Genomic DNA, 23,482 nt, shown 5'->3' with positions numbered 1-23,482 from the left:
CAATGTCATCTACTGTGTCTGTTGCACCCAATGTGGTCCCCCCTACATCGGGGAGACTGGACGCCTTCTTGCGGATCATTTCATGGAACATCTCTGGGGCCAACCACACCCACCAACCCCACCGCCCCGTGGCTGAATACTTCAACTCCCCCTCCCACTTCATCAAAGATATACAGGTCCTGGGCCTCCTCCACCGCCTAACCCTTACCACCCGACGCCTCATACTCTGCCTTGGGATGCTGTAACTACACAGGATCAATGTGGATTTAAACAGCTTCCTCATTTACCCCCCGCCCCCCACATTATCCCAGTGCCAAGCCTTCAACTCAACAGCGCCCTCCTCTCCTGTCCATCATTCCCCCCCCACTGACCTATCACCTTCTCCCTCACCTCCATCCACCTATCGCTTTCCCGGCTACCTCTCCCCAATCCCACCCCCTCCCATTTATCTCTCAGCCCCCTGCCCACCAGCCTCATTCCTGATGAAGGGCTTATGCCTGAAACGTCGATCCTCCTGCTCCTCAGATGCTGCCTGACCTGATGCACTTTTCCAGCAACACACTCTCCACTCTGATCTCCAGCATCTGCAGTCCTCACCTTCTCCTAGTTGAAATACCATTAGGGGTCAACTTACACATGAGATTGATCTATTGATGATATACATGACCTATACCATGTATAGGTCGATCTCACGTATAAACTGACCTCTTATTTTTGGCCAAAATAGCTTGTATTTTCTATATATCTCGTGTATAAGTCGACCCTAGTTCTTTACAGTTACAGATCAATATTTATGAGTGAGTGTCCCTGCCCATTGTGCTCCACTCTGGCTCTCCAGTCTGCTGGCCAGTCCACTCCATTCCGGGTCTTTGAGCCCGCCACCTGTCCACCCCAGGTTTTCAGAATTACTGTAATGGTACAACAATACAGGCAGACCGCCGTATCCACGGAGTCGGTTTCAGTTATCCACGTTTTACCACGGCCTGAACATATGACAAGGAACCTTCCAGAACCAGGGACCAGGTTAGCTGCCTGGAAGGTAAATTTCCCATTTTATCTATTTTGTAAATAAATACTCAGCCCCTCGAGAACAATACCTCGTGCATGAGTCGTCCCCTAATTTCAGATTTTAAAAAAAAGTCTTCAAAATTCACCCTATACACGAGTATGTGCGGTAAACCTGTAGGATTGTAACCTGGTGTCTTGTAACCTTGTCCACCCCGATCCAACACTGCCACCTTCACGTCAAAATGTAAAGTGTGGGATTTTGTAAAGCATTCTTTCCTGCCATCTTCAACAATTTATAAAGCCTCTGCACCCTCTGTTTCCCACATCCACTCAGGGCTGGTATACTTTATTTTCCCACATTGGTTTTCCAAATTATTCCAGCCAAAACGAAATATTTACACATTTTTCTGTATCGTACATTCATAGAGATGTACAGCACGGAAACAGACCCTTCGGTCCAACTTGTCCATGCCGACCAGATATTCTACAATCTTCTACTCCACAGCCACCTGAAGGAGCAGTGCTCCGAAAGCTACTGCTTCCAATTAAACCTGTTGGACTATAACCTGGTGTTGTGTGATTTCCAACTAAATTAACCTAGTCCTACCTGCCAGCACCCGGCCCATATCCCTCCAAACCCTGCCTATTCATATACCCATCCAGATGCCTTTTAAGTGCTGTAATTGTACCAGCCTCCACCACATCCTCTGGCAGCTCATTCCATACACGTACCACCCTCTGGGTGAAAACGTTGCCCCTTAGGTCCCTTTTAAATCTTTCCCCTCTCACCTCAAACCTACACCCTCTAGTTCTGGACTCCCCCACCCCAGGAAAATGTGTCGGGAGTGTGGCGCTGGAAAAACACAGCAGGTCAGGCAGCATCCGAGGAGCGGGAGAATCGACGTTTCGGGCGTAAGCCCTTCGTCAGGAATGAGGATTGTAGGCTAGGGGTTGAGATATAAATGGGAGGGGGGTGGGGCTGGGGGATAGTTGCCTGAGAATATAATAGGTAGATGAAGATGAGGGAGAAGATGATAGGTCAGAGGGGGCAGTGATGGATGGGTCCGGAGGGTTGTGCTGAGTTGGAGACTTGGGACTGGCATAATGTGGGGGGGAGGGGAAATGAGGAAGCTGCTGAAATCCACATGGATCCTGTGTGGCTACAGGGTCCCAAAGTGGAATATGAGGCGTTCCTCCTCCAGGCATCGGGCGGTAACGGTTTGGTGGTGGAGGAGGCCCAGGATCTGCATGTCCTTGATGGAATTGGAGAGGGAGTTGAAGTGTTCAGCCACGGGGCAGTGGGGTTGGTGGGTGTGGATGTCCCAGAGATGTTCTCTGAAACGATCCGCAAGAAGGCGTCCTGTCTCCCCGATGTAGAGGGGACCACACCGGCTGCAACGGATGCAGTAGATGACATTGGGAGAGGTACAGGTAAGTTTCTGATGGATGTGGAAGGATCCGTTGGATGGAGGTGAGGGGAGTGGTGGTGGGGGAAGGTGCCAGCAGTGGGGTGTGGGCCGGTGGGGGGAGGGCGTGGACCTGACGAGGGAGTCACAGAGGGTATGGTCTTTTGGGAACGCTGACAGGGGTGGGGAGGGAATCTCTCAACCTTTATGGTATTTGAAACCATGCTCTGTGGGTGCGTGGCTGACAAAGGTTCACCTGATCAAGGAGAAGTGGTGAGAAAGGTTGCGATCTCAAACAAGCCTGTTGGATTGTAACCTGGTGTTGTGTGACTTCTGACATTAGTATTGGCAGTACAGAGCGCAGAAACTAAAGAGAGGGTACACCGAACTTACAAGAGACACCGGTTGAGCGCTATTGTCTCCAGTTCCAGGAGCAGGTTTTTGGAAGGCTTTGAAAGGATTACGGAAGATATTCACCAGAATGATTCCAGGAATGAGGAAGTTTATTTGAGGTAGGCGAGAGGAGTCAGAGTTGCTTTCCTTTCGAAAAGAAAGGCCCAAAGGAGAGTAAACAGAGGCGTTCAAAACCACGAGGGGGCCTGGACTAGGAGGATAGGGAGAAACTGTTCCTATCTGTGAAAAGAATGAGAATGCGCAGGGCGTGGAAGTTAACCTGATAAATGAAAGCACTAATCAGAGAAATAAAATGCAAAACGGTGAGTGGTTAAGGTTTGGAATGAGCTGCCTGAGGTATTCATTGTGGCATCACCGGGAAAGGACAAATGTGTGAGGTTACAGGGAGTCTCCCTGCTCAACTCAGGAGATTCCCCATGGACACGATGGAATAGTTTACTCGCTGGAATAGCATTTCAGACGTATTTCAGTGTGCTTTCGTGATGAGAGGGGTTTTGGGCCATCTGCTAGAAAGTGGGGTGGGAACAGTTCAGTGGTTGGCGTAGACTCAATGGGGCAAAGGGCCTTTCTCTGTGCAGTAGGCCTCAATGAAGCCTCTAAGTGAGAATCCTTCCCACCCCAAACCCTGGTGGCATTTTGTAAAAAAAAATGACTGGCTGGATTTTACGTGAATCGCCCTCTTACCTCCCTGTGTCCCTACTTCTCAACAAGAGATTACACCATCTCTAAGGGGCGGCGGCCACTTTGGGCACCATTTCTCTCCCCCCTCCCCTACCCCCCAACACTTAGGGTCTGTGGCCCCTGGAGATGAGCTGCTTCCTCTGCAAGTAGGCGAGGTATTGTTTCTCGGGGAGTACCATTCGCCGACAGAGCTCCAGGTCATCTCTGCTGAGGTTGACCTTCAGCACGTAGCCCTGGATCTTAGCCTTGCCGGAGCTGTGGGGCATGAAACTGGGGTCGCAGACCTGCCCGGGGCAGCTGCTTTCGAGACAGCGGGAGGCCAGGCGGTGGCTCAGGGCCTTCAGGTGGGCCACGTCGCTCTCCATCCTCTGGGCGCCGTAGCTGGAGATCCGCCGCCAGAGGGAGGCATTGTAATGGCTGTAGAGTCTCCAGTCTAGGTGGTTCCAGGCCCGCAGCCTCTCCACCGAGCTGGCGTTCAGAGGCAAGACCGAGTCGTTGGAGCGGGTGTTCAGCTTGAAGTAGGCCACGTCCTCCAGGTCCCAGCACAGCGCCTCCTTCAGGAGGATCAGCGACTCGTCGAAATACTCAGCGACCAGCACCAGGTCAAAGATTCGGTCCAGCTGGGCGAGGACGGCATCGACGTAACCGGGCACGTCCTCCATGTTGTTGTCGTGCCCGAAGTCGAACCACATGACGTTGCGGGCGTAGTGGTTGTTCGGCTCCAGGCCCCTGTAGTGACGCTCGGGGGAGGCCACAAACTCATCCAGGCTCTTGGCATTACTGAAGGCCGGGCAGTAGAAGCGGTAATAGGCGAAGGAGGACTCAGCCAACCGGACAGGGTCCCTGACGATGGAGAAGTAAAACGAATCGCTCGGCACCACCTTCTTCACCTGTGGGGGGCGGGGGGGGGAAGGGGGAAGAGAGAGCTACATGAGACAGCGAGGAAACAGGAAGTAGGCCCTCAAGCCTATCCCGCCATCGTGTCTTGACGTCATTCGCAGGATGCAGGCGCCGCTGGATAGGCCTGGCCCTTATTGCTCCTCCCTCTCCCTAACTGCCCCCTTTCCTGAGGGAAAATGTCAGGATTTTAGAGGCGGAAACTCTCAGAAACAGTTCAATGTGCATGTGCGATGCCAGGGCTGTGGGCCAAGTGCTCGAAAATGGTGTGGGAACACCTTGGCGCTTGGCTCGGATTCAACAGGTCCATCTCTGTCCTGTAGGCCTTGACGCCTGGGATCGTTCGGAGGGCGGCTGGAATTGATCAGATTTGCCATGTGGGAGCGGGAGCAGAAAACAGAGGCCATGTGACAATGATGGCTGCCTTCTCTGGACGGTTATCGTTCAAGGTTCTCCCGATTGAACCCGCCAATTCCTGACGTGGGATTTGAGCTCCAGCCTGGGCCTCCAGATTGGTCGCCTGGGGGACACCAATAACACATGAGTGAGCGGGAAGTGCTCAAAATAAATACTCCTGTTAAAAATCCACTTCCCTTTCACGATGCTAAGAGTCCTCTTTGAACCCTCTTTGATAGAAAGAGAGGCAAGAGAGAAGGGGGAGTGGCGTTTTTGATAAGGGACAGCATTACAGCTGTACTGAGGGAGGATATTCCCAGAAATACATCCAGGGAAGTTATTTGAGTGGAACTGAGTATTAAGAAAGGGATGATCACCTTATTGGGATTGTATTATAGACCATATAATAGTCAGAGGGAAATTGAGAAACAAATTTGTAAGGAGATCTCAGCTATCTGTAAGAATAATAGGGTATTTATGGTAGGGGATTTTAACTTTCCAAACATCGACTGGTACTGCTATAGTGTTAAAGGTTTAGATGGAGAGGAATTTGTTAAGTGTGTACAAGACAACTTTCTGATTCAGTCCGTGGATGTACCTACTAGAGAAGGTGCAAAACTTGACCTACTCTTGGGAAATAAGGCAGGGCAGGTGACTGAGGTGTCAGTGGGGGAGCACTTTGGGGGCCAGTGACCATAATTCTATTAGATTTAAAATAGTGATGGAAAAGGATTGACCAGATCTAAAAGTTGAAGTTCTAAACTGGAGAAAGGCCAATTTTGATGGTATTAGGCAAGAACTTTTGAAAGCTGATTGGAGGCAGATGTTGGCAGGTAAAGGGACGGCTGGAAAATGGGAAGCCTTCAGGAATGAGATAACAAGAATCCAGAGAAAGTATATTCCTGTCAGGGTGAAAGGGAAGGCTGGTAGGTATAGGGAATGCTGGATGACTAAAGAAATTGAGGGTTTGGTTAAGAAAAAGAAGGAAGCATATGTCAGATATAGGCAGGATAGATCGTGTGAATCCTTAGAAGAGTATAAAGGTAGTAGGAGTATACTTAAGAGGGAAATCAGGAGGGCAAAAAGGGGACATGAGATAGCTTTGGCAAATAGAATTAAGGAGAATCCAAAGGGTTTTTACAAATATATTAAGGACAAAAGGGTAACTAGGGAGAAAATAGGACCCCTCAAAGATCAGCAAGGCAGCCTTTGTGTGGAGCCGCAGGAGATGGGGGAGATACTAAATGAATATTTTGCATCAGTGTTTACTGTGGAAAAGGACATGGAAGATATAGACTGTAGGGAAATAGATGGTGACATCTTGCAAAATGTCCAGATTACAGAGGAGGAAGTGCTGGATGTCTTGAAACGGTTAAAGGTGGATAAATCCCCAGGACCTGATCAGGTGTACCCGAGAACTCTGTGGGAAGCCAGAGAAGTGATTGCTGGGCCTCTTGCTGAGATATTTGTATCATCGATAGTCACAGGTGAGGTGCCGGAAGACTGGAGGTTGGCAAACGTGGTGCCACTGTTTAAGAAGGGTGGTAAAGACAAGCCAGGGAACTATAGACTGGTGAGCCTGACCTCGGTGGTGGGTAAGTTGTTGGAGGGAATCCTGAGGGACAGGTTGTACATGTATTTGGAAAGGCAAGGACTGATTAGGGATAGTCAACATGGCTTTGTGTGTGGGAAATCATGTCTCACAAACTTGATTGAGTTTTTTGAAGAAGTAACAAAGAAGATTGATGAAGGCAGAGCAGTAGATGTGATCTATATGGACTTCAGTAAGGCGTTCGACAAAGTTCCTTATGGGAGACTGATTAGCAAGGTTAGATCTCATGGGATATAGGGAAAACTAGCCATTTGGATACAGAACTGGCTCAAAGATAGAAGACAGAGGGTGGTGATGGAGAGTTGTTTTTCAGACTGGAGGCCTGTGACCAGTGGAGTGCCACAAGGACCAGTGCTGGGTCCTCTACTTTTTGTCATTTACATAAATGATTTGGATGCGAGCATAAGAGGTACAGTTAGTAAGTTTGCAGATGACATCAAAATTGGAGGTGTAGTTGACAACAAAGAGGGTTACTTCAGATTACAACAGGATCTGGACCAGATGGGCCAATGGGCTGAGAAGTGGCAGATGGAGTTTAATTCAGATATATGCGAGGTGCTGCATTTAAGCAGGACTTATACACTTAATGGTAAGGTCCTAGGGAGTGTTGCTGAACAAAGAGACCTTGGAGTGCAGGTTCATAGCTCCTTGAAAATGGAGTTGCAGGTGGATAGGATAGTGAAGAAGGCGCTTGGTATGCTTTCTTTTATTGGTCAGAGTATTGAGTACAGGAGTTGGGAGGTCATGTTGTGGCTGTACAGGACATTGGTGATGCCACTGTTGGAATATTGTGTGCAATTCTGGTCTCCTTCCTATTGGAAAGATGTTGTGAAACTTGAAAGGGTTCAGAAAAGATTTACAAGGATGTTGCCAGGGTTGGAGGATTTGAGCTACAGGGAGAGGCTCAACAGGCTGGGGCTGTTTTCCCTGGAGCGTCGGAGGTTGAGGGGTGACCTTATAGAGGTTTATAAAATCATGAGGGGCATGGATAGGATAAATAGGCAAAATCTTTTCCCTGGGGTCGGGGAGTCCAGATCTAGAGGGCATAGGTTTAGGGTGAGAGGGGAAAGATATAAAAGAGACCTAAGGGGCAACTTTTTCACGCAGAGGGTGGTGCGTGTATGGAATGAGCTGCCAGAGGAAGTGGTGGAGGCTGGTACAATTACAACATTTAAAAGGCATCTGGATGGGTATATTTATTAGATTCCGTACAGTGTGGAGAGACGCCCTTCAGCCCAACCAGTCCACACCGCCCCTTCGAAGAGTAACCCACCCAGACCCATTTCCCTCTGACTAATGCACCTAACACTATGGACAATTTAGCATGGCCAATTCACCTGGCCTGCACATCTGTGGGAGGAAACTGGAGCACCCGGAGGAAACCCACACAGACATGGGGAGAATGTGCAAACTCCACACAGACAGTCAACCGAGGTGGGATCCTGGTGCTATGAGGCAGCAGCACTAACCACTGAGCCACCATGCCATCCTACACAAATAGGAAGGGACAGGGGCCGGGTGCTGACAGGTGGGACTAGATTGGGTTGGGATATCTGGTCGGCATGGACGGGTTGGGCCGAAGGGTCTGTCTCCGTGGTGTACACCTCTATGACTCTATGACTAAGACCTGTTTCAACATTGGGGTCATCCCCATGACCTTTGACAGTTAAACAGGAAGCTCCGTTGTCCGTTCTCCCGAGAGACAGAATTGTCAACTTGTCGGGGGGGGGGAGCTGAGACCTTACCCAGGAGGCCACACTGTCCTGGCTCGACCAGAGAATCTCTGGAAATGAATCATCGGTGATGGTTAGAAGGTGAAAGGACTCACTCACTACCTCCGGGTGGTTAAACCTCATGTGGTTGCACAGGATGTTGAACTCGCCGAGGTGCTTCTTGGTGAAGCGTTTGACGTATTCCGCCTTGAACCTTTGAGGGTAACTGAGGTGGTCGTAATAGGGCAGAGCGAAGGTGAGATTGTGGGCCTCACCGTACCGATACAGGATGTTCAGGATGGTACTGCTCGCCGTCTTGTGGGTCTTCAGGAACACCAGGTTCTGCTTCGGAACGCAGGGAGGCTCCAGTGGGATTTCCACGCTGCGCCTGAAAAGCCAAAGGGATTTGGTCATGGGAGGAACACATTCACCTCACACACTTGACGCTGTGAGAGGTCGCTAGGCGCAAGAGATCTGAGGTGAAGGACACGCTCAGGGAGGTCATGGAGCCACCCAGCACAGAAACAGACCCTTCGGCCCAACTCCTCCATGCCGACCAAGTTTCCCAAACTAAACTAGTCCCCGCCTGCGCTTGGCCCATATCTCTCCAAACCTTTCCTTTCCATGTATCTGGCCGAATGTCATACAGACATAGAGACATACAGCACGAAAACAGACCCTTCAGCCCAACTCGTCCGTGCTGACCAGATACCCTAACCTAATCTCGTCTCATTTGCCACTACTTGGCCCATATCCCTCTAAACCCTTCCTGTACCCATCCACATGCCTTTTGAATGCGGTAATTGTATGGAGACATAGAGTTCGAGAGAGTGGTGCTGGAAAAGCACAGCAGGTCAGGCAGCATCCAAGGAGCAGGAGAATCGACGTTTCGGGCATAAGCCCTTCATCGGGAATGAAGGCCTGATGATGGGCTTATGACCGAAATGTCGATTTTCCTGCTCCTCGGATGCTGCCTGACCTACTGTGCTTTTCCAGCACCACTCTCTCGACTCTCATCTCCAGCATCTGCAGTCCCCACTTTCTTCCACAGTCATAGAGCTGCCTTCTTAAGTATACTCCTACTTCCTTTATACTCTTCTAAGGATTCACTTGATCTATCCTGTCTATGCGTGAAATATACTTCCTTCTTTTTCTTGACTAAAACCTCAATTTCTTTAGTCATCCAGCATTCCTTACACCTACCAGCCTTCCCTTTCACCCTGACAGGAATATACTTTCTCTGGATTCTCATTATCTCATTTCTGAAGGCTTCCCATTTTCTAGCCGTCCATTTTCATCTGCCCCCAGTCAGCTTTTGAAAGTTCTTGCCTAATACCATCAAAATTGGCCTTCCTCCAATTTAGAACTTCAACTTTTAGATCTGGTCTATCCTTTTCCATCACTATTCTATAACTAATAGAATTATGGTCGCTGGCCCCAAAGTGCTCCCCCACTGACACTTCAGTCACCTGCCCTGCCTTATTTCCCAAGAGTAGGTCAGGTTTTGCACCTTCTCTAGTAGGTACATCCACAGACTGAATCAGAAAATTTTCTTGTGCACACTTAACAAATTCCTTACCACTATGATAGTCGATCTTCCGTAGTTACACCTGCACCACTCCCCACCTTTTCCTCCACTACATTGATGACTGTATTGGCGCCACCTCGTGCTCCCATGAGGAGGTTAAACAGTTCATCAACGTCCCCAACACATTCCACCTGGACCATCTCTGACACCTCCCTCCCCTTCCTGGACCTCTCCATCTCCATTAATGACAACCGACTTGACACCAACATTTTTTACAAACCCACCGACTCCCACAGCTACCTGGATTACACTTCTTCCCACTCTACCTCCGGCAAAAATGCCACCCCATATTCCCAATTCCTCCGCCTCCGCCGTATCTGCTCCCAGGAGGACCAGTTCCACCACAGAACACACCAGATGGCCTCCTCTTTAAAGATCGTTGCCCTCCAACACATCTCATTCACATCCCGCACCTCCGCCCTCCAATCACACCCCTCCAACTGTAACAAGGACAGAACCCCCCCGGTGCTCACCTTCCACCCTACCAACCTTCGCATAAACCGCATCATCTGCTGACATTTCCGCCACCTCCAAAAAGACCCCACCACCAGGAATATATTTCCCTCCCCACCCCTTTCCACCTTCCGCAAAGACCATTCCCTCCGTGACTACCTGGTCAGGTCCACACCCCCCTACGACCCACCCTCCCATTCTGGCACTTTCCCCTGCCATCGCAGGAACTGTAAAACCTGTGCCCACACCTCCTCCCTCACCTCCATCCAAGGCCCTAAAGGAGTCTTCCACATCCATCAAAGTTTTACCTGCACATCCACCAATATCATTTATTGTATCCGTTGCTCCCGATGTGGTCTCCTCTACATTGGGGAGACTGGGCGCCTCCTAGCAGAACGCTTTAGGGAACATCTCCGGGACATCCGCACCAATCAACCACACCGCCCCGTGGCCCAACATTTCAACTCCCCCTCCCACTCTGCCGAGGACGTGGAGGTCCTGGGCCTCCTTCACCGCCGCTCCCTCACCACCCGACACCTGGAGGAAGAACGCCTCATCTTCTGCCTCAGAACACTTCAACCCCAGGGCATCAATGTGGACTTCACCAGTTTCTTCATTTCCCCTCCCCCCACCTTACCCCAATTCCAACCTTCCAGCTCAGCACCATTCCCATGACCTGTCCTACCTGCCTATCTCCCTTCCCACCTATCCACTCCACCCTCCTCTCTGACCTATCACCTCCATCCCCTCCCCCATCCACCTATTGTACTCTTTGCTACCTTCTCCCCAGCCACATCCCCCCTCCCATTTATCTCTCCACCCCTGAGGCTCCTGCGACATTCCTGATGAAGGGTTCCTGCCCAGATCGTCGGTTTTCCTGCTTCTCGGATGCTGCCTAACCTGCTGTGCTTTTCCAGCACCACTCTAGTCTAGACTATGGCAGTCCAAGTCTATATTTGGAAAATTTAAAATCCCCTACCATAACCACCCTATTATTCTTACAGATAGCTGAGATCTCCTTACATGTTTGTTACTCAATTTCCCTCTGACTATTGGGGGGACTATAACACAACTCCAATAAGGTGATCATCCCTTTCTTATTTCTCAGTTCCACCCAAATAACTTCCCTGGATGTATTTCCGGGAATATTCCTCCCTCAGTACAGCTGTAATGCTATCCCTTATCAAAAACGCCACTCCCTCTCCTCTGTTACCTCCCTTTCTGTAACATTTATATCCTGGAACATTAAGCTGCCAGTCCTGCCCATCCCTGAGCCATGTTTCTGTAATTGCCATGATATCCCAGTCCCATGTTCCCTAACCATGCCCTGAGTTCATCTGCCTTCTCTGTTTAGGCCCCTTGCATTGAAATAAAATGCAGTGTATGCCTGCCCTGTCTGACTCGCTCCTTTTCCCAACTGTACCAGTCTCAGACTGATTTCTTTCCTCACTATCTCCCTGGGTCACACGCCCTCCCCCCCACCTTACTAGTTTAAATCCTCTCAAGCAGCTGTAGCAAATTTCCCTGCCAGTATATTAGTCCCCTTCCAATTTAGGTGCAATCTGCCCTTCTTGTACAGGTCACTTCTACCCCAGAAGAGATCCCAATGATCCAAAAATGCGAATCCTTACCCCATACACCAGCTCCTCAGCCACACATTCATCTGCACTATCCTCCAATTCTTACCCTCATCAGCTCTTGGCACTGGGAGTAATCCTTTGTAATTTCCTGCCTAACTCTCGATATTGTCCCGTTAGAATCTCATCCTTTTCCCTTCCTATGTCATTGGTTCCAATGTGTACAATGACCTCTTGCTGGCCCCTCTCCCCCTTGAGAACATTCTGCACCCTCTCTGAGACATCCCTGGCACCAGGGAGGTAACACACCATTCTGATTATTCATTGCTGGCCACAGAAACGTCTGTCTGTACCTCAGACTAGACAGTCCCCTAACACAATCGATCCCTTGGAACCCGACATACCCCTCATTGCATTAGAGCCAGTCTCAATACCAGAAACATGGTTGTTCGTGTTGCATTCCCCTGACAATCCATCACATACTACATTTTCCAAAACAGCATACTTGTTTGAAATGGGGATAGCCACAGGAGATTCCTGCACTACCTCCCTCTCTTACTTTTCCTGCAGTTAACCCATCTACCTGACTGTATCTGTGGGTTTTCTCCCTTCCATCACATCCCCATTGCTCTTGTAAATTCCTCACTGCCTTTAACTGTCGCTCCAACCATTCCATTCAATCTGATAGGATTCGCAATCAACAATATTTATTGCAGATATAATCCTCAGTGACACATAAACTCTCCCTAAACTCCCACATCCGACAAGAAGAGCAGATCACTCTGCTAATGGCCATCTTTGCTCCTTCACAATCCACAGACCCAGAAAATAACACCGTCTTACTGCTCTAAACAAACACTGCTCCAAGGTAACTTAGTACCTATGTTTTATATTTTTAAAATTTAATCAAGAGACAGATCTCAATAAAAACGTATTATCAAAAAAGAACTCCACTCTAGTCACTATTATAGATTTACAAAAAGTGACAGTAAGGTTCACTTAATAGTCAAGGCCTTTTCCCCAGGGTTGGGGAGTCCAAAACTAGAGGGGCATAGGTTTAAGGTGAGAGGGACAAGATTTAAAAGGGACCTAAGGGGCAACATTTTTACACAGAAGGTGTGACATGTGTGGAATAAACTGCCTCCAAACCACTCATGATTTTACAAACCTCTATAAAGTCACCCCTCAGCCTCCGACACTCCAGTGAAAAAAGGTCCCGGCCTATCCAGCCTCTCTGTGAAACCCAAACCCTCCAGACCCGGTAACATCCTGGTAAATCTCTTCTGAACCCTCTCCAGTTTAATAATATCTTTCCTATAACAGGGTGACCAGAACTGGACACAGTTCTCCAGAACAGGCCTCACCAATGTCCTGTACAGCCTCAACATGACACCCCCAACTCCGACAATCAAAGGTCTAAGCGATGAAGGCAAGCATGGCGAATACCTTCTTAAACCCTCCTGTCTGTGCACATGCTAAATGTCTTCTTCCCCACCCTGTCTACCACATCACCACCCTCTCTACCCCGTCACCACCCTCTCTACCCCATCACCACCCTCTCTACCCCGTCACCGCCCTCTCTACCACATCACCACCCTCTCTACCCCGTCACCACCCTCTCTACCCCGTCACCACCCTCTCTACCCCATCACCACCCTCTCTACCCCGTCACCACCCTCTCTACCCCGTCACCCTCTCTACCCCGTCACCACCCTCTCTACCCCATCACCACCCTCTCTACCCCATCACCACCCTCTCTACCCCATCACCACCCTCTCTACCCCATCACCACCCTCTCTACCCCATCACCACCCTCTCTACCCCATCACCACCCTCTCTACCCTGTCACCACCCTCTCTACCCCGTCACCACCCTCTCTACCCCATCACCACCCTCTCTACCCCGTCACCACCCTCTCTACCTCGTCACCACCCTCTCTACCCCGTCACCACCCTCTCTACCCCATCACCACCCTCTCTACCCCGTCACCACCCTCTCTACCCCATCACCACCCTCTCTACCCCGTCACCACCCTCTCTACCTCGTCACCACCCTCTCTACCACATCACCACCCTCTCTACCCCATCACCACCCTCTCTACCCCGTCACCACCCTCTCTACCTCGTCACCACCCTCTCTACCTCGTCACCATCCTGTCTCCCTGGAACAGAACGTAAATGTGTCTCATTGTAAACCACGTTTCGTTTTTAATGTAAAATGAGTCTCACTTAGTAAGCAAATAAATGGGTCACAGACACAGTCACACACACTCTCACACACACACAGACACACGTGCACACACACTCACACACATACACACACACTCACAGACACACACACTTTCACACACACTCACAGACACGCACACACACACTCACAGACACACACTCACACACACACAGACACACGGGTGCACACACACACGGGCACACACACTCACACACATACACACATGCACACTCCCTCACACACATACAGACACACACACACACTCACACACAGACACACACGGGCACACACACTCACACACATACACACACACACTCTCTCATACACACAGACACACGGGCACACACACTCACACACATACTCAAATGCTCACTCTCTCACACACACACACACACACACACTGTCTCATACACATACAGACACACACACTCTCACACACAGACACACACTCTCTCGCACACAGACACACACTCTCTCACACACACACAGGCACACACACTCTCTCTCTCTCGCACCCACACACAGACACACACACACGTGCACACAGTCTCTCTCACACACACACATGCGCATAATGATTACATATCCCTATAGTGCAGGGAGGAAGCCTGGACAGTATACTACAGTCTGGTGGGGGTTTGGTGGGGGGGGGGGTATGGGTGGGTGTGATAACACCCTGAAATTGGTACTCGACCTACCTGCTGGTGGTGAAATTGTAGACGGATCTCAGTGTGAAGCTGATGCTGGCTATAATGGTGATGAACAGAGATAGCTGTAATGCTTGGGTTCTACACCTGAAAACCTCCCTGGGATAGCGGGAGAGAAAACACAGGTTAGGCATCTCTAGCTCCAACGTACACTGACATTCCCGACCAGTTCAAACACGGGACTGGCGAAGGGGCCCCAGCGATATCGATCACCCAGTTGGTGTTCCTCTGCCGAGAGATCGCGGGATCTTCCTGTGCGCAGTGTGCCGAGGTGCGAGAACGAGGAAACGGGGCCGGGGGGGGGGGGGTTGGTTGATTGTGGGGGTGGGGGGGGAGTAGTTGGATGTCATTGGAATGAGAAACGTCTCATTCGAATAAGATCCTGAAGGCTTGTATTTCGCAATCATCTGGACACCATGCAAGAATGCCACGTTCCCAACGCTCACAACAATTTAACTGAGAGAGAGGGGCACTGATATCTTGGTCAGTGTGCTCAGGACACACCGGTGGGAGGTTTGGGCGATGAGAGGTTAAAAGTAATCGGAAATAAGGTGAGAACGAACAAGGGAGAGTTTTAATTTTCCAAGTGGCGAGTTGGAAGGGGACCAGGCATAGATTCAATTTTCAAAAGAGGGCACGGAAAGCGAGTTGAGAAATTATTTTGAGGAAATTATTTGCAAGGGTGTGGGTGAAGAGGACAGTGAATGAACTAATTGGACAGGTCAAGTCAAAAGAGACAGAATGGGCCAAGTGACCTCCTGTATCACTGTAAAATTCAGTCGTTTGACAATATAATCGCGATTCACGCAGTTGCACAAGTCAACCTTTCTGAAAGCTAGCTTTGTACCTTCCAGGTAAACACAAAGAGACTGCTTATTTCCTTAAACTCCTCAGTTTCTCTGGCCCAGCCTCATTTATCACAAACAAATCATTATCTCACTTAATTCACCTTGCCATTTTCCTCCTTTCTGTTAATTCATCTCACTGGCTCCAACAAGGGTTTCCAATAACGTCAATTCAGGTAAATCAATGCCTGGTGGAGGGTTCAAGCAGCGACCCTTGGATGGTCTACAGAGGGTACAGCAGCAGTTACAAACCTCTGAGCAACCGCTCCTTAAAAAGGGGCTAGACAAAGGCAGCTTTGAGGGGACGAACACAGAGATTTCCTTTTTGACTCAGACTTTTGCAATCGAGGGCTGCTTAGCAAATGCACTGTGAAAGTGTTTGACCCACTGCCAATCCAGGAGCAAAATAATTCTCTCTCCATCCCAGGGAGTGGCTGAGCTTCTTAAATAGGCCATGTCTTTGAAAGTGGATCAGCGATACCTTCCTTACAAACTCTGCTTCCCCCAGCCACTGAGGAAAATAAACATCCGATCGTGGTTGGGAAGCAGGGAATTGGAGTCCAAATAGATAAACCACGTCGTTGAAACAGTGACATTTTTCATTTACTTGCTTATTGGATTGAGGTGTCTCTGCCCAGCCCAGCGTTTATTGCCCTGAGAGCAGTTCAGAGTCAACCACATTACTGTGGATCTGGAGTCATGTGTAGGTCAGACCATTCCTGATGAAGGGCTCCTACCCGAAACGTCGATTTTCCTGCTCCTCGGATGCTGCCTGACCTGCTGTGCTTTTCCAGCACCACTCTGATCTAGACTCTGGTTTCCAGCATCTACAGTCCTCTCTTTCTCCCGTAGATCAGGCCTAGTAAGGATGGCAGATTTCTTTCCCCAAAGGGACATTAGTGAACCAGATGGGTTTTCTTTCCACCCCCTGTTGTTAGACCCTTAATTTCAGATTTCTTTTGATTGAAATCAATTTCTACCATTTGGCATGGTGGGGTTTGAACCCAGGTCCCAGAACATTAATAAACCAGATTCAATTCAATCCAGAGAAGGGGAGCCCTTCAGGGTTACCTCAGCCGGTGACGGGAATCGAACTCATGCGGTTGGTGTCACTCTGCATCGCAATCCAGCCTTCCAGCCAACCGAGCCTTGGTGCACGGCAGATTTCTCAGGCCCACGCCGCACCAATTACCTAAAATAAAGAACTCACAAATGATTTTAAGGTGGTTCATTAAAGCTTATTGAGAAGTTGTGGTACCGATGTGAAGCATAAGTTAAATAAACTGAAAAAAAAACCCATCTGGGCCTTTGTTCTACTCTTCTTGCCCACACTCCCCTCCATTTTCCTTCACCTTCCCCAGTCTTCCCCCAATTACCTTCAACATCCCCAATCTCCCTCCATTTTATTTTCCGTCTTTGCTGGTCTTCTCCCACCTGAAGGGGGCACTAGCTGCAAGCAGATTTCATTTGCCGGGCCTAGGGGGTGTATCCTATGACAGTCTCTGTGTTTCTAGCCAATGAGGACAGGACAAATGTGGCAGATGGGTACTGTCTCCTCGTTGGCCATCACCTTTTTGTATTCCCCTTTGCTGAAGGCCATTTCCCACGGAGTTTCCACAGCCATGAAAGAGGCCATTCAGGGCATTGTGCTGGTTCTATCCCCTCACGCCAATCTCCTGCCTTTACAACCCCCAGCCCCCATATCCCTGCACAGCACCTCCCTCCCAATAATCCTCAAATGCCACAATCGAACCTGCCTTGGCCACTTTTCCTGAAATCCCTACAGTGTGGAAGCAGGCCATTCGGCCTGTCGAGTCCACACCGACCATCTGAAGGGCATCCCACCCAGACTCATTCCCCCACCCTATCCCTGTAACCCTGCATTTCCCATGGCTAACCCACCCTAACCTGTACATCCTACAATGGGACAACTTAACACGGCCAGTCCACCCTAACCTGCACATCCCTGGACACTATGGGACAATTTAGCACGGCCAATCCACCCTAACCTGAACATCCCCGGGCACTATGGGACAATTTAGCACGGCCAATCCACCCTAACCCGCACATCCCTGGGCACTATGGGACAATTTAGCACGGCCAATCCACCCTAACCTGCACATCCCTGGGCACTATGGGACAATTTAGCACGGCCAATCCACCCTGACCTGCACATCTTTGGACTGTGGGAGAAAACCGGAGCACCCGGAGGAAACCCACACAGACACGGGGCGAATGTGCAAACTCTACACAGTCAGTCGCCTGAGGGTGGAATCGAACCCAGGTCCCTGGCGCTGGGTGGCAGCAGTGCTAACCACTGTGCCACCGTGCCACACACACACACACACACACACACCGAGCCACTTGCCTAAATAAATCGCAGGAAGGAAGAGCATTGGGAAGATATAGTGATGGCATGGGTCACAAGTCTGAGCTGCGTTATGTTCAGTGTTAGCTAACAGGAGACGAAGATAGCAAAAGACAAAAAAAAACACAGATGCTGGAATCCAAAGTAGGCAGGCAGGAGGCTGGGAGAACACAGCAAGGCAGGCAGCATCAGGAGGGACAGGCAAGAGGCTGGGAGAACACAGCAAGGCAGGCAGCATCAGGAGGGACAGGCAAGAGGCTGGGAGAACACAGCAAGGCAGGCAGCATCAGGAGGGACAGGCAGGAGGCTGGGGGAACACAGCAAGGCAGGCAGCATCAGGAGGGACAGGCAGGAGGCTGGGAGAACACAGCAAGGCAGGCAGCATCAGGAGGGACAGGCAAGAGGCTGGGAGAACACAGCAAGGCAGGCAGCATCAGGAGGGACAGGCAGGAGGCTGGGGGAACACAGCAAGGCAGGCAGCATCAGGAGGGACAGGCAGGAGGCTGGGAGAACACCGCAAGGCAGGCAGCATCAGGAGGGACAGGCAGGAGGCTGGGGGAACACAGCAAGGCAGGCAGCATCAGGAGGGACAGGCAGGAGGCTGGGGGAACACTGCAAGGCAGGCAGCATCAGGAGGGACAGGCAGGAGGCTGGGGGAACACAGCAAGGCAGGCAGCATCAGGAGGGACAGGCAGGAGGCTGGGGGAACACAGCAAGGCAGGCAGCATCAGGGGGCTGGGGGAACACAGCAAGGCAGGCAGCATCAGGAGGGACAGGCAGGAGGCTGGGGGAACACTGCAAGGCAGGCAGCATCAGGAGGGACAGGCAGGAGGCTGGGAGAACACAGCAAGGCAGGCAGCATCAGGAGGGACAGGCAGGAGGCTGGGAGAACACCGCAAGGCAGGCAGCATCAGGAGGGACAGGCAGGAGGCTGGGAGAACACCGCAAGGCAGGCAGCATCAGGAGGGACAGGCAGGAGGCTGGGGGAACACAGCAAGGCAGGCAGCATCAGGAGGGACAGGCAGGAGGCTGGGAGAACACAGCAAGGCAGGCAGCATCGGGAGGGACAGGCAGGAGGCTGGGAGAACACAGCAAGGCAGGCAGCATCAGGAGGGACAGGCAGGAGGCTGGGGGAACACTGCAAGGCAGGCAGCATCAGGGAGGACAGGCAGGAGACTGGGAGAACACAGCAAGGCAGGCAGCATCAGGTGGTGGTGAAGTCAACATTTCGGGTGTGACCAGATAGCACGAGAGCCAATGCCCACTCGGCTAATTCATTCTGAAGAAGGCTGTTCAGTTCCGCAATCAATAAATCCCCCAGAATGACCCAAGTCCCAGTGATCGCCGTCTCGGCATGACCAGAGAGAGAGCACTGAGAAAATGTCCAAAAACCATCGTCCCATTCGGCAAACACTTGGCTTCTAAAAGCAAATGGGGACAGCCATCCTGAGCTGACCTGTTCAGTTCCATGTTGCAAAGGGAGACTGAGCAGGGAAGAGAGCCAGGAACAAAACATTCCGTTTCTCAACGAAACGTCTGTGTATTTTTTTGTCCCTTCTTGCTCACAGTAACAGTGGAATGCCCCCAGCTCAGGGTCAATGCTGGAGGTGACCGCTGCTCAATGGGAGACCACCCCAAGGACTACCAGAGTTTGGAGTGTGTGTAGGTGAGTGTGTGCGTGTTTGTGCATGTGTATGTGTGTGAGAGTGTGCATGTGTGTGTGTGTGTGTGTGTGTGTGAGAGTGTGTATGTGTGTGTGAGAGAGTGTGTATGTGTGTGTGAGAGAGTGTGTATGTGGGTGCAAGTGTGCGTTTATGTGTGAGTGAGAGTGTATGTGTGTGTGTGAGTGAATGTGTGAGAAAGTGTGTGTTTTTGTGAGTGTGTGTTTTTGTGAGAGTGTGTGTGAGAGAGAGTGAGTGTATATGAGAGAGAGTGTGTGTGTGTGAGTGAGACAGCCTGTGTGTGTGCATGTGTGAGTGTGCATGAATGAGACAGTGTGTGTGAGAGAGCGCATGTGTGTGTGTACTTGTGTGAGACAATGTGTGTGAGTGAGACAGTGCGCGTGCACGTGTGAGAGAGTGTGTGTGAATGAGACAGTGCGCGTGTGTGTGCGTGTCTGAGACAGAGAGTGTGTGTGAGTGAGACAGCGCGTGTGTGTGTGCATATAATAGAGAGAGAGACTGTGTGTGAGACAGCGCATGTGTGCGCGCACGTGTGTGAGCGTGTGAGAGAGAGTGTGTGAGTGAGACAGCATGTGTGTGTGCACGTGCATGTGTGAGAGAGAGTGTGAGTGAGACAGTATGTGTGCATGTGTGTAAGTGTGGGTGAGTGCGTGTGTGAGTGAGACAGCGCACGTGTGTGTGTGAGTGTGTGTACAGATGTGTAAGTGTGGACGAGTGAGAGAGAGTGTGCGTGTGTGTGTGCACGTGTAAGTGTGGGTGAGTGCGTGTGTGAGTGAGACAGCGCGTGTGTGTGCACGTGTGTAGGTGTGGGTGAGCGAGAGGGAGTGTGGGTGTGTGTTCCTGCTGAACTGGCTGTTATCTAATTACATTCTGTCAGAGTTTGCTGAGTATAAATTGGCTGTAACATTTCCAGAAAAGTGATTACCTTTTACAAACCCCCCTCGGGTTTAGCCGTTTAGCACACTACAGAAATGCAAGTTGCTCTTTCCCAGAGACAATCAAAGTGAATGAAACTGCTTGGTGGTGAGGTCAGATTTCATTCTGCCAATCTATCCCTTGATTCAGTGCTGATAGAGCCGTGGGGTAACCACAATGAGGAGAATAGCTCTTTCTCTCTCTGCTACTGAATTACATTGAAATGAATTCAAGTCATTTCCACCCTGCTCTTGGCACAGCTGCCTCTGGAGTAAAGGCACACCCTGAAATTGTGACTTCACAGGGCAACAGTATTAGATTCCTGACTGACTAAATCCTGGAGCAGTGAGTGTGGTTCAATATCAATATCGTTTACCTGGGGACTGAGTCCATGGAGAGGAAGGAAATCAGCAACCCCTCCACACAGACGAAGAGAAACCTACTTCCAATTAGCAGTGATTAACATGATTGATTAGGCACAGAGGGACACGGATTTTAACAGTAATGCTGCCATAGAGATGTACAGCGCGGAAACAGACCCTTCGGCCCAACCCGTCCATGTCGACCAGATATCCCAACCCAATCTAGTCCCACCTGCCAGCACCCGGCCCATATCCCTCCAAACCCTTCCTATTCATATACCCATCCAAATGCCTCTTCAATGTTGCATTTGTACCAGCCTCCACCACTTCCTCTGGCAGCTCATTCCATACACGTACCACCCTCTGCGTGTGAAAAAGTTGCCCCTTAGATCCCTTTCATATCTTTCCCCTCTCACCTTAAACCTATGCCCCTCTAGTTTTCAACTCCCTCACCCCAGGGGAAAAAGACCTTGCCTATTTACCCTATCTGTGCCCCTTATGATTTTGTAAACCTCTATAAGGCCTCCGACACTCCAGGGAAAACAGCCCCAGCCTGTTCAGCCTCTCCCTGTAGCTCAAACCCTCCAACCCTGGCAACATCCTTGTAGATCTTTTCTGAACCCTTTCAAGTTTTACAACATCCTTCCTATAGCAGGGAGACCAGAACTGAAGGCAGTATTCCAAAAGTGGCCTAACCAATGACTTTGGAACCAATCTGAAGCCCATCTAACCTACACTATTCCATTTTCATCTACATATTTATCCAATGAACATTTAAATGCCCTTAAAGTTGGTGAGCCTACTGTTACAGGCAGTGCATTCCACGTCACTATTACTCTGAGTAAAGAAACTCCCTCTGATATCTGTCCTATATCTATCGCCCCTCAAGTTAAAGCTATGTCCCCTCGTGCTCACTGTCACCATCCCCAAATAAACGCAACTCTTATTTTTTCGCAACTTCCATCAGCAATCTTCAAAATTTTCTTCTCCTTCTGGAACAGGTTATATTTCCATCCCTGTTTGGTACAGTGACTCACAACGAGTCTCTTTAGCGGTAAATCAGAACCACAGTGTGTTGATGATTCCGTTCTGGGAATGTGACTGTTGTTAAGCACCCACAAGGAGGCAACGTCAGATAAGAGAGCAGACAAATACAACGCACTGCACTTTGGGAAGGCTAATCAGGGCAGGACTTACCAACTTAATAGTCAGGTGTTGCTGAACAAAGAGACCTTGGAGTATCCTTCTGAGAACAATTGAAAAGTGTGGGGCTGGAGAAGCACAGGAGAGTCAATATTTCGGGCATAAGCTCTTCATCAGGAATGTTTCTCCTCGTTCTGAGGAAGAGTCACTCAACCTGAAACGTTAATGCTGATTTCTCTCCACAGATGCTGCCAGACCTGCTGAGCTTTTCCAGCAATTGCTGTTTTTGACCTTGGAGTGCAGGTTCATAACTCCTTGGAAGTGGAGTCGCAGGGGGATAGGATAGTGAAGGCGGCGTTTGGTATGCTTTCCTTTATTGGTCAGAGTATGGAGTACAGGAGTTGGGAGGTCATGTTGCGGCTGTACAGGACATTGGTTAGGCCACTGTTGGAATATTGTGTGCAATTCTGATCTCCTTCCTATTAGAAAGATGTGAAACTTGAAAGCGTTCAGAAAAGATTTACAAGGATGTTGCCAAGGTTGGAGGGTTTGAGCTGCAGGGAGAGGTTGAATAGGCTGGGGCTGTTTTCCCTGGAGCGTCGGAGGCTGAGGGGTGACCTTATAGAGGTTTATAAAATCATGAGGGGGTATGGATAGGGTAAATAGACAAGATCTTTTCCCCAGTGTAGCGGAGTCCAAAACTAGAAGGGCATAGGTTTAGGGTGAGAGGGGAAAGATTTAAAAGAGACCTAAGGGGCAACTTTTTCACGCAGAGGGTGGTACGTGTATGGAATGAGCTGCCAGAGGAAGTGGTGGAGGCTGGTACAATTGCAACATTTAAAGGGCACCTGGATGGGTATATGAATAGGAAGGACTTAGAGGTATTGGGCCAAGTGCTGGCAAATGGGAATCAATCAATTTACAATATCTGGTCGGCATGGACGAGTTGGGCAGAAGGGTCCGTTTCTGTGGTGTTTGACTCTATGACTGAGTCACGCACGTTGAAACCACTTGGATGTTGTAATGTCTGCTCCATGGTTTGCAATGTGTTTTACCATTTAAATAAAATACCTTACAGAGTTAATCAACCCCCTCATTGGACCATTACTATTGACAAGATAGCCTGCCCCCTGCAACTTCCCCTCACCACCCTGACTTGGAAATATATCGCTGTTCCTTCGGTGTCGCTGGGTCAGAACACTAGAGCTCCCTCTCTAACAGCACTGTGTCCAGTTTTAGTGACTTCAGAGTTTTACTTGGCCAATGTACCCAGCATCCCTTGCGGTTCGGCCTTGTGTGGGTGTCCCTCCACACCGCACGGGTCTGCAGCGGTTCAAGAAGGCAGCTCACCCCCACCTTCTCAAGGGGGGGCAATTAGGGACGGGCGATAAATGCTGGGCCTAGCCCACATCCCTGAAAAAGATTAGCAAAAAACGGGTTCCATTTAAAGAGCTACAATTCCCATGGACCCCTCTTAAAGGGGCATG

General features: G+C 50.0%; 1 protein-coding gene across 1 annotated transcript; it reads right to left on the bottom strand.

Annotated features, from left to right (window-relative positions):
- Positions 1-3,613: 3,613 nt before the first annotated feature.
- Positions 3,614-14,814, bottom strand: LOC140492463 (galactose-3-O-sulfotransferase 2-like). Its single transcript, XM_072591351.1, has 3 exons — positions 14,672-14,814; positions 8,250-8,514; positions 3,614-4,399 (listed from the first exon to the last, which is right to left on the bottom strand). Exons 1-3 carry the CDS (start codon positions 14,812-14,814, stop codon positions 3,614-3,616), a joined length of 1,194 nt encoding a protein of 397 aa, XP_072447452.1.
- Positions 14,815-23,482: the final 8,668 nt, after the last annotated feature.

Source organism: Chiloscyllium punctatum, chromosome 21, assembly GCF_047496795.1.
Source record: "Chiloscyllium punctatum isolate Juve2018m chromosome 21, sChiPun1.3, whole genome shotgun sequence".
Taxonomy (NCBI): domain Eukaryota; kingdom Metazoa; phylum Chordata; class Chondrichthyes; order Orectolobiformes; family Hemiscylliidae; genus Chiloscyllium; species Chiloscyllium punctatum.
The sequence above is the reverse complement of the archived record's forward strand: the minus strand, read 5'-3'. Positions and strand labels throughout refer to the sequence as shown.

What these genes read in the sequence shown, in the direction of transcription:
- LOC140492463 (XM_072591351.1), bottom strand. Translation starts at nt 14,814, where the DNA reads ATGCCTAACCTGTGTTTTCTCTCCCGCTATCCCAGGGAGGTTTTCAGG. An exon ending in TACAATTTCACCACCAGCAG is followed by an intron (nt 8,515 to 14,671) that starts GTAGGTCGAGTA and finishes TTGGCTTTTCAG; the next exon opens with GCGCAGCGTGGAAATCCCAC. An exon ending in TGAGGTTTAACCACCCGGAG is followed by an intron (nt 4,400 to 8,249) that starts GTAGTGAGTGAG and finishes CGCCCCCCACAG; the next exon opens with GTGAAGAAGGTGGTGCCGAG.